Raw genomic sequence first — 11407 nt, 5'->3', positions numbered from 1 at the left:
TGAAAATGTTTCGCTGAGGCATCTCTCTTAAATTTGCATCACCTCTATTTTAACTACCATTTACTCACTCAAAAATTGTTCAGTTTATGGAAGATCTTGCCGTATTTACGGCCATAAGTCATTCGGGTTCTTTCGGAAAGAATTTCGTCGAGTTTAAAAACAATAAATATGTTATTTACCGGCTAAGGGTCGGTCCGTATGGTGAAAAACTGTGACCTTGGTCTTGAAAATGCTGCCCTCGGCCTACGGCCTCGGGCAGTATTTTCAAGACCTCGGTCACAGTTTTTCACCATACGGACCTCCCAGCCGGCAAATAACATATATTAACTTAGTTGATGTTCGTTCCATAATTTTTCTTACTGTTCATATCGAAGAATAGCGAAAACTTCGATCAGAAATCCAATTCGAAAGAAAGCAACGAAAGTGGTTGTCGCTACCGGTTACTTCTTTCATTCTCGCCTTCCAACAGTTTATGTTTTAAATGAGATATTAACTTCGCCATTACGCTGCTTGTGATTCAGCCCACAGTGAGGTGTTTATTTCTGTAAAGTGAATGAATTTCGATGAAAACTTGCAGTCTTTAAAATTTCACACTATAAGTAAACAAACTAAACGTCATATTAAATGTTTCACTTCGTCGCGCAAATGAAAGTGCTACTGATGCCATATCGCTACGCTGTTTATTCGATTCATTTTTATGGATACCAGCGATGTATTTGGTATCGAACTATCAACAGACTGGATAACTGATCCACAGCAATGTTAAGGCATTTTACTGTTACTGATCGATAAAGTTGATATAGTTCCGGAATCTTCATTTTGAATGATCAATTGCTTTTTTATTGTTAATCAAGTATTTCATCATGCGGTGTATGTAAGGATAGCAATGGTTCGAAAGTTTGATCAATGCTTGATAATTACCTTCCCAAACCCCTACAATACATTAACCGAGACATTATGACTACACATCTTTTATGACAAACCCTTCCCCCCGCCTCTTAAACAGTTTTGAGATCTGACAAATTTGCTTATGGCCTAGCCGGTTCTGCTCTCTCTGAGAATGGACAGGCGGTCAGTGGTCACGCTCCAGCAAGGACTGCCGTAGGAAGTACGTAAATTTTGTGTCTAATGCTAGCGCTGCAAATGAGTAACGACATTCTCTCTGGCACATCTTTGATCGTGAAAACGCGCGCGCAAGAGATCCGTCACTCGCTTGCGCGAACCACGGGGCGAACACTTTCAGTTTCTATGTAACCTTTTTTGCCAATTACGAGTTTACCTGTTTGGGCCTGATCTCGATAACTGCTGAGTACCGCTTTTTCGTTGACAAGATACGCGTCGCATAAAACACGCATAGCCGTCTTTCCATGCTTTTGATGGGAAAGTTACCCTGAAAACAAGTGACAGAGCAGTTTTTGAAAGCTACCTAAACATTCATTTGATCCGAAGGGAAAACATTTAGTGCATGATTAAGATTCTATTTTTATTTTCCATTGTGTGGATGTTTCAGGGATTTAATTATCGTCTATTTCTCCCGTCCATTGCCAAAAATAAAGTGACACCTTCTCAGAGCTTTTCGAAAAGCTCGCGATCGCGATTGTTAAATGCACGATGGACCCACGTGCTCTCCTCAACCCTGAAAGCATGTATCTGTTTTTGTATGATCAATATTATTTATTAATTTTTTTTAATATTTTTTTTGACTCATGATCCTCTTCCATTTTGTCACTTGTCCGAGCTTGAGTTTCAATTATTGAGTGATTTTGCAAAGGTGAAAGTCTGGGCAACGGAAAAAGTACGGAGCGGTTCGTCAAAAAAATTGATAAAAACTCGATATTACTCTTTATTTGATCCTTTTCAACTACATATCACACTTGTCTGAACTGGAATTTTACTTTCTGTGTGACTGTACAAACCAAAAGCGGAAAACTATTGAGCGGTGCGTGAAAGAAAGGTTAGAACAGGTTGTCCGAGTTCAGTTATTTTGTATTTCATGAGACAAAAGAAAATGTTGAGAGCTTTGGCTGAGACTGGCCCTCCTATAAGCATGTCCTAAATTTTTGGCAGGATTTTAGAACACGAGAGTGCTCTCGTGTCATAATTCAAATGTTCCATGCTAATTATCTTAAACATCTGAAAGATTAGAAGAGATTAACCTTCCGTCGGATGTGAGATTAGATCTTTCTCAACCAAAGGATAGAAACCTGCTATTGTGTAATGGGTGGAGGTATGCCCGAAAGGTGAACAAAACAGAAAGTGTAATGTATACACAAACCTCGCTCTCCTGAAAGGTTCTTTCGACCAATTCCTAAACTCGATTTTAAGGTATAAGACTCCAAAAATGCCTAATTTTCATCGTAGTCACTATGGAAGGGCTAAAGCAATCCAACAATCCCAAATTTTGAGGCGTTGTATTAAAACATATTATGATTAAACAACATTAGTGAAGTTTTTCGTCGGACGCCGAAACTTGATTGGTTTTGTTCGTGCGAATCGTGTGCCTCGCTCCCACGCTTGCGTGACACTGGTGTCAATATATTCACAATAAAACAGCTGAGTTCTGATCGCCTCGCGGATCAAAGAAATAGGTATCTTTTTGTCGTTCGCTAAGTCATTATTAAAGTCGCGACAAAAATGCCAGTTTCTGATTCTCTGGAAGTCCAAATATTCAATCTCTGTAAGACGTTTTGAAGAGAATCGACAACGTCCCTCTAAGACGGAAGATTCGAGAGCTCGTCAGTCCTTAATTAACTGTCTTATCTCCGTAAGGGAAGAATCTTCATTTTTTTAAACTTTTAATCCCCGATTTTGTCACCGGGTTCAACTAGTTCTTTCTCTCTTGGGTAGTCAGTCCTATTTGGGCTGTTGTTATCGGAGGGAAGAACCTTTCCTATTTTTCACCTGGTTCTGTCTCCCACGGGTAGTCAGTCCTACTTGGGCTGTTGTTATCTGAAGGCAGAACCTTTCCTTTTTTAATTTGGTTCTATCTCTCTTAGGGTGTTGGTTCATTTTAGACTGTGCGTTTTTATCTTATAACAAACTAATTTTGAGTATGAATCGCGAAATAATAAAATTTAATTGTCTCGATCGTTCATATTTTTTCCTTTGCAGATTTAATATAACGTAAACCATGTAAAATTGTGATGAAAAAGCCATGTTTGTTTCATTAGAAAAAATAATTCTCTTCTTGAGATGACCAACCAACATGAACTGAATCATTTATAGTAAGTGCACGTTCCGTTGACTGGTAATTTTTCCGTCGATGATGTGTTTGCCTTGGTGGTGTCTGCCCTCAAATCCCATGGATGTTTCATTAACAAATAAATAACAAATTTAGGAATAAAAAACTCGTCATGAATAGGAACAATAGGTGAGATAAATTACACCTGTACGTCGTTAATTAAAAGAAAGTTCCGTCTCGAAGTGAACCCAAATCGCCAGCAAAACAGCTTTGTCTGGAGAATTTATACCTGAATGTTAAATGAATGGAGAGGAATAGTTTCTAGAAACCTTGAATGGAATGTTAAAAGCTTTTGGTGTTTACAGGAGCAGTTATTTTACAGAAGAAGGCAATTTAAGTGGCTGATAAAACATTTCAAAACTAAAATACGAGGCATTTTTTAGTGTTAGTAATTACGAATGGTCCAAAAAATTCTCTCTTTTCCTTTAAAAACTTCTCTGGTGGATTTTACATTCTTATATCTGCACTGAACTAGTCATTTTCTTTTATTAAAAATAAACTTCTTCTGTAAACTTGGTTCCTTATTATATTCAGTTCAAGAAATTTCCTAACTTAACTCAAGTTATTAATTACAGCTGTGGATATTATTTCCAGTTATGTATTCGCAAGATAAATGGATAGAAGTTTTACGAACAGAAAGCTTTAAAGCGGTGATAAAGACCGTGCATCTATAGTATGGAGTTACATAAAGATTGCTTTGTTGAAAGTTGGTAATGATTTCTCAATTAAAGACTTTATTCTCTTACAAGGTAGGTCATAAGTAAAGCAAACATACTGGACAAGACTTCAAAAGTGTAATCATAAATTAGACAGTCTTATTGTTTTAAAACTAATACAGTTGTAATCTCATATCTTAAATTAAAAATACTTTCATGAGTAAGACATTTATTGACAGCCTTGCGTTTCACTGTCCCACAGGCGGGATCGTAATTAGAGTATATTAGGTTGAGTGCAGCTGAACCGAAATTTTGGATGAAAGCGTACACACACTGTATTGAATTAATTTGGACGAAGCTCTCTACTTTATCGTACATCATGATAAACTGCAAAATACTATCGGAAATGAGCTATTTCCTAGATCCTAAAGTTGAATCTTTAAAAGCTGTCAGTTAGTACCTGAGAATATAAAATATTAAAGAGGAAAAGTGACCCAGCCAACAAACATTTTGAAATAGAATAACACGGTGACATTTATTTCTTTAGATCTATCGGTGAATTTTTACTTAATTTAAGAGTAACTCCAATGGGAAAAGAAAGTATTCTCTCCTCATAATAATTCCGATTTTTTTATACTGGCTATTTGAAGATTCCTCGATGATTTTTTTGTTCCACACAAAGAAAAACCCAACTGACCGGAAGCTCACTAATCGTTCCACTTATGTCGTTGTGTAGTTTTCTAGAAGCGACAAGATGCATCGCTCTTCATTTTAATCATTTAGATGTTTGTATTGTTTCTATCCTTCGAGTCTACTCTCATATCACCAAAAAATGAAATGGAAATGCATGTTACTCGGCTAAGAAGTTTAAGTTATTTAAAAGAAAACTTTTATATATAGTTTTCCTACCATCAATCTACGCTCTACTAAGGTTTCGAAGTGGCAGGTTTGCCGGGGCGATACCAGAAAGGTCTGGGACCCTGTACACTAGTTGTAATAGAACTTCTCTGAATCCTGGCATCCGAAGAGCGTAAATTATAGGATTTACAAGTGAATTGCCTAAAAATAAAACTAACACAGCCATATAAATATGAACATTCATAAAACGAGTGAAGGAAAGGTGAAGACACACTAGATATATCATCGATGGTAGAAGACAAAGTAAAGAAATAAGTGAGACGATAAGCGCAGTACTCGTCAGTTTCCTTTCTCTTTTGGACCTAGAATGGAATTGAGGATGACGACTACATCGTACTTTGATGATAATGAGGATGTAAGATACACAGATAGAAAATAAGGAAACTGCATAAAATAAGATATACAAGTAAGCAGCAATTACCACTTCATCAGCAATTTCCCATAAAAAAATTTGAGCAGCTTCTCTAACTATTGGTATTAACCAAATGACAATAATTATAGCTCTATGAACCCATTTCCTCACAAAGCGATGCCTGAATGGACAAAATGTTGCGTGTAGCCGTTCTAAAGAAATAGCAATAAGATTTGTAAGGGAAGTGAACGAGAATAAATGTACAAATGCAAAAGATATATGACGAGACCAAGTAGTCTCTCGTCTGTAATTCCATTGAGGACAGAAACTCGCTACTGTGATTTCAATCTGTAGCGGCCCAGAGACTGCGCCCACCAAGAGATCGACTATCGCCAGATGGATGATCAAATATGTACTCCGCCGCTGTAGCTGCCGCTTCTTCTTCACAAAAACAGCAATGGTGATGATATTAAGGATGACAATGGCCAGACATTCGATGATGAGGACCACAAGCCATGGAATACACTGAGAAGCTGAGGAGAAAGGCTGCATTTTTTCCGAGCTCTGTTGGCTGCCATAAAAATAACAGAAAACAGTTCAATTAAAGATAAAATGCAATATGACTTCAATATTCTCAATAAAGAAATATGTCAAATATTGCTTTTTACGCATCTTTAACGTGTTTAGAAGAACTAAGTTTCGTCCATTGACTTAAACTGATCCTCATGTTTCTTTATGCGAGATTCCTATCCGGAATTTTAATCATTCAGCCTGTTCAGTTTTTTTTTAATTTCGATAAATATGATATAAAACTTTTTCGATATTCACTGAATAAGCGGAAAGCTTTGCCACAAGTGATCTCCACTGTTTGAACGAAATTTAAGCCTCCAAAAACAGACGGCAACAAAAAATTTAGAGATCTTCCGGAAATAGGATTTGAAAGCTATTGGTTTTTACGGGAAAAATTATGTCATTGAAGCAGAAGTAAGGGAGGTAAGCATCATCATTTATAGGCATCAAAAGAAACAATCTAACATTCTAAAAACTTTTCCACATGCTGTAATACGACAACAAAGATGGCAAGAGGAGATCAAGTCCTCTCTTCAACATGATAAATGTTGTACTCGGTAATGAAACAGGAAGATCTTTTCATCGTCTCGTCACGAACGTGTAACGAAGGAACAAGCTTTTCGCAAGGTCTCGAAATCCTCAACCGTTTCATAAGCATTAAAAGAAGGAAACAAAACCAAAATTCTAAAATTTTCCACAGGCTTACAGAGGATTTTCCATAACTTCTCTCCACCCATTTTAACTCGCTTTACCTCCTCTCCCCAAAACTAGAGTTTGTAAACGAATTAAATTTTACTAACATACCTCATTAATAACGAAGTACCTCGATCCTCTAAAAATTTGACCAAAGGCGGTTTTCAGAATGAATAAGAAAACAACGAGCCAAGGAATAGTGATGGAGAATAAACACACCACTATCAAGACTCGAAATTAGCTTTCCAAATGTGTGACATATGACATCTATAGATGTCGTAAGACGTTTTGACTGCAACTAAACAGGAACAACAAGTAAGCTACACTACACCTGTACGTCGTTAATTCAAAGGAGGTTCCGTATCTATGTGAACCCAAATCGCCGGCAAAACAGCTTCTTCTGGAGAATCAATATCTGAATATCAAATAAATGAAGATGAATAGTTTCTAGAAACCTTGAATGCAGTTTTGAAAGCTTTTGGTGTTTATAGGAGAAGTTATATCACTAAAGAAGAAAATTTAACTGGCTAGAAAAACATTTCAAAATTGAAATACGAGGCATATTTTAAATTTTTTTAATTTCGGTTCACATATTTTCTTTTTTTCCTTAAAAAGCTTTTTGAGTCGACTTTTCATTTGGTAATCATTTTTTCTTTGATTTTAAGTTGAAAAGTTGTGGCAGCGTGATCTAAGGTGTTAAGACACTCCTCAGAACAAAGAGTGCGACATTGTGGAGAATCATGTAAATGTCTGAAAATGTGAGAGGTCCTATCAAGTGCCGGCTTGTACGCGTGTGGATAAATGTCGAGGGGTTTCGCCGACATAGCAGGCGTTAGAGCCCTCACATAAAAACTTGTAAACCACGCACGTACGGAGCCCACGAGGGATAGAGTCTTTCACCCCCAACATATCACCTATTTTAAAAGATAAGAAAGCTAACTTTACATCGATGTTGTTACAGTAACACTTAGCAAATTGGCGAACCCTTTTTTGTGTGACAACAGAAAAAGGGCCAACGTAAGGTAATTTAAAATAAAAGTTTGTAGTAGTGTCTGAAACGGAGACCGGGGGATCGCACTCATCACGGTGAGCGTGAGGTACCGATTGACAACCCTTGAACCAGATTGGCTGGAAAAAAATTATTTTTAAGGATTTCAGTGAGTTTCTAGATGTCTTCGTGGAAACCCAACCATGTGTTGTTGATCTTGTAGGCTCTATCAACAAGAGTGCGAATGAGACTCAGTTTGTAGGGATAAGGTATAAAGCTAAAATAATTAGTCAACAGGCCCGTAAGGGTTTTCTTACAGTCAACACTTAATCACCAACTTTATCATGTTAATGTAATGATTTCTTAATTAAAGACTTTATTTTCTTGCATGGTAGGTCATAAGTAAAGCAAACCTACTGAACAGAACTTCAAGAGTACCGTCATAAATTCGACGGTGTAATTTTTTGAAACTAATACAGTTGTAATTAAAAATATTCTCATGAATAAGACATTCATTGACAGCTTCACGTTCACTGTCTCACATACGGGATCATAAAGGAAGTAATTAGAGTATGTTAATTTGAGTGCAGCTGAACCGAATTTTGGATAGAAGCGTACGCCTGTATTGCGCTAATTTGGACCAAGTCCTTTACTTTATCGTAGTCAAACTGAAAAATACTATCAGAGATGAGCTATTTCCTTGATCATAGAGTTTGATTTTTTAAAAGCTGTTGATTAGTACTTAAGAATATATAATATTAAATTATATAAAATAACACGGTGACGTTTATTTATTTTGATCTACCGCTGCATTTGTATTTAATTTAACTCTAACTCCGGTGGAAAAAGGTAGTATTCTCCACTCATGATGATTCCGATTTTTTGATACTTGCCATTTGAAAAATCGACGTTCTGCCTTTCCCGGTAGCAATAAAACAAACAAAAATTTTCTAATTTGGTTATCGGCTACAATCAAAGTGGTGGTTCTTATACCTCTGATGGCAAGCAGCTGCAGTTGTGCGTTTATTTTTGAGACCTTATCATGTGTTCCCCATTCTATCTAATTTCTCTCTTAGTTATCTGCGCAGTTGCTGGTTAGGCTATCTCAGCCGTCATTCTCGATTATTTTTTTTCCACTCAGAGAGAAAGAAAACTGAACGAAAGCCCACTAATCGTTGCACTTGTATCGCTATTTAGTTTCATTCTAGTCGTTTCGATGTTTCTACCGTTTCTATCGTTAGTCAATTGCAACTCTTATATGAGTCTACTCGTCTACGTTCAGCCAGAACTCGATTCGGAGACGAGAGCGTATCACCTAACCATATTGCAGATCCCGGATCATATAAAATCCAAAGACAGTACGCGATATTCAAAGCGTAATGCTTGAAGGTGTTTTGGCTCCTAGAGTCTTTGTTTTGTTTGAGACGATTTTGTCCCGGAGTTTTTGTGTTCATTTACATAATTTACATAAACGAATCCAAACTTTTGAAGGCTGTATTTTAAACGTACGAAAATATATATACAAAATGAGGCAATTCAAGTGAGGAATTATGATTATATTGCAGCCTTACTTTCTCTAGAATGGGGAGTGGGGAGTGGGGGAGCATGATAAATAGAGAATAATACATGGGCGCACGTAGATATGGAATTTCTCTTCGAGTTGAGCACGAGAAGAGAAATTCCATATCTACAAGCAACCATGTTTTATTTTGTTTATCATATAAACGCAATAGCCCTTTACTAGGAAAAAAAGCCGACTTCATTAATGAATGAAAATAGGTGAATCAAAAATCCTCGAATAAAAATCGTAAAGTGCGTTGGCGCTGACTCTTAAAACGGAAAAATGGGTTGAATCATGATCACAAAAACAACAATGGTCGTTATTTTCAATTTAAAAAATTCTCATTCATTGACTTTCTCCTTTCCGACAGAAGAAGTCTTTCAGGTACACGGCCAAAATCGGCCAGTGGCAAATCTTCCAGTTGTCGATTTTCATTCTCAGCCGAGAGAAATGCTGACACCAAAGCCACTGAATACGCAACTTCCGGTTTTTCTTTTAGTATATTGGTTTTCTTGCCCTTCTAGGAAAGTTTGAACCTCATTGTCTGTCAGCGATACGGATTTTTTAGTGTTTTAGCCACCATAATTCAAGAAAGCTCTGACAAACAACTTGTAATGAGAATTGTGAAGGCTTTGCCGTTCATTCATCAACCTGACCGAGTGGCGCCAAAGGCGAGTGACCTATAAGCAGCTGATTGGCTATATCAACATACGTGAAAAAATACGATATTTCTTTACGTGTGTTGTTACGGCTTTTCTCAGGGCCGGAATCCCCGTATAACACCGCAGTTTATGTGATAAAAGGAGTTATTTAAGCCGGAAATGCAGAACTTTGGAGTACTTTTTCAATGCACGATCGCTCACCCTGGCCGGTTTCGATGAACTTGTGGAAACTTAGTAAAAAGTTCTTCATTGCTTTTGTAAAGTATATTTCTTAACAATACACACGTGTATATAACAACACAACCGTGTTTAGACCGTGTTTAGACTGTAAACATAGACTCTCATCTAAACACTTCTATTGATCACGCACTTCAATTCTTGAAAACTGCAGGAGTCTTACATCTGTTTGTCAATCGATCCGAAACGTAGACATCATAAACCCAGGTTTTTTAACTAATCAGCCTTTTTGAACTTAAGACTCCCTATTTATATCTGTGGTTACAATGGCAACATTTTTTTGCCTCATTTAATGATTTTTCCCTCCTGTTTCCGCCAAACGCAATACAACGCAATGATAAAGTGGTCGAGGAAATCTTTTGACAACATACGATGAAAAACGCTCGTAAAATGCTAATTTTAAAAATATCGGTTAACTAGTTAGTTGTCCGTAATAAAACAATTTGATAAGAAGTCGTCCACCCAGCAGGATAACCCGAATAGCATCGGCATGAAACCTGCATAAAAATAATCCTGACATAAAAACTACCGTCAATGTCATACCCCTTGGAACCTTAATAGCGAGTTAATGATAATGTTATTAGCAGTTTTGCCATTCGTCTTCCTCTCAAGCTTTTGCGAAGCTCAACTCCCATGTTCTAGATCCCCAATGCAACGTAGAGAGGCCTTTAAGGGCCTTTGTGCCTTTACATGGGCCGAATATCAGACCTGGAGCATAAAAATGAAATTAGACATACGAAGATTAATTACTTTCAATATCACAACAATTTCAGAAATTTACTTGCCTATACCGAAAAGTCTCATCGAAGATTCAATACTTAGCTGAGGTTTCTTTCGTTGATATAAATATACATATATTTCTCTAGCATGACAAATGCCGACTACATAATATATCAGTGAAAAGAAGAAAAGGAAATTCCAAAGCTATAAGGCTCACGGGAAAATATTTGCAGGGTTTTAAGTTTTCGTCTTTAGTGTTCTTGACCAAAAGCATGCACTAACTAAACAAATGTAATTACAAACTTCTAACGAGTCTAGGACTGAGGTGATATCCTTTCGATAAGAATATCAGGGCTGTTATCACAGAGCTGCGCACTGATATATCAAATCCTTCTATTTTTACGCTCATAAATGTTAGAAATGGTCTGTAAGAGTTGAGTGCTTCATCAAACTTTCCTGATGGACCGATACAGCCTTTCGTTACCAGTCTTCCTCGGGGTGTCTTGATATTGCGGGCCGGAAGACACTATGTTGATGTTGTTGAATCTGAGGGGTTAAGGAGATGAATTGTTTACTCATACACCGTTGTGGAAGACGACTTTTCCCAGGTAAATATAAGCATAACTTAGTTGATGTTCGTTCCATAATTTTTCTTACTGTTCATATCGAAGAATAGCGAAAACCTCGATCAGAAATCTAATTCGAAAGGAAGCAGCGAAAGTGGTTGTCGCTACCGGTTATTTCTTTCATTCTTGCCTTCCAACAGTTTATGTTTTAAATGAGATATTAACTCCGTCATTACGCTGCTT

General features: G+C 37.1%; 1 protein-coding gene across 1 annotated transcript; it reads right to left on the bottom strand.

Annotated features, from left to right (window-relative positions):
* Positions 1-3960: 3960 nt before the first annotated feature.
* On the bottom strand, positions 3961-5734 carry LOC149040529 (rhodopsin, GQ-coupled-like). The gene has a single exon (XM_089182468.1). It carries the CDS (start codon positions 5717-5719, stop codon positions 4814-4816), a length of 906 nt encoding a protein of 301 aa, XP_089038594.1. The 5' UTR covers positions 5720-5734; the 3' UTR covers positions 3961-4813.
* Between the last annotated feature and the right edge of the window lie 5673 nt (positions 5735-11407).

Source organism: Pocillopora damicornis, chromosome 9, assembly GCF_964200805.1.
Source record: "Pocillopora damicornis chromosome 9, jaPocDami1.2, whole genome shotgun sequence".
NCBI classification, from domain to species: domain Eukaryota; kingdom Metazoa; phylum Cnidaria; class Anthozoa; order Scleractinia; family Pocilloporidae; genus Pocillopora; species Pocillopora damicornis.
This window is presented reverse-complemented; position numbering and strand designations above follow the sequence as displayed.

Coding starts and splice junctions, on each gene's coding strand:
- LOC149040529 (XM_089182468.1), bottom strand. CDS start 5,719: ATGCAGCCTTTCTCCTCAGCTTCTCAGTGTATTCCATGGCTTGTGGTC.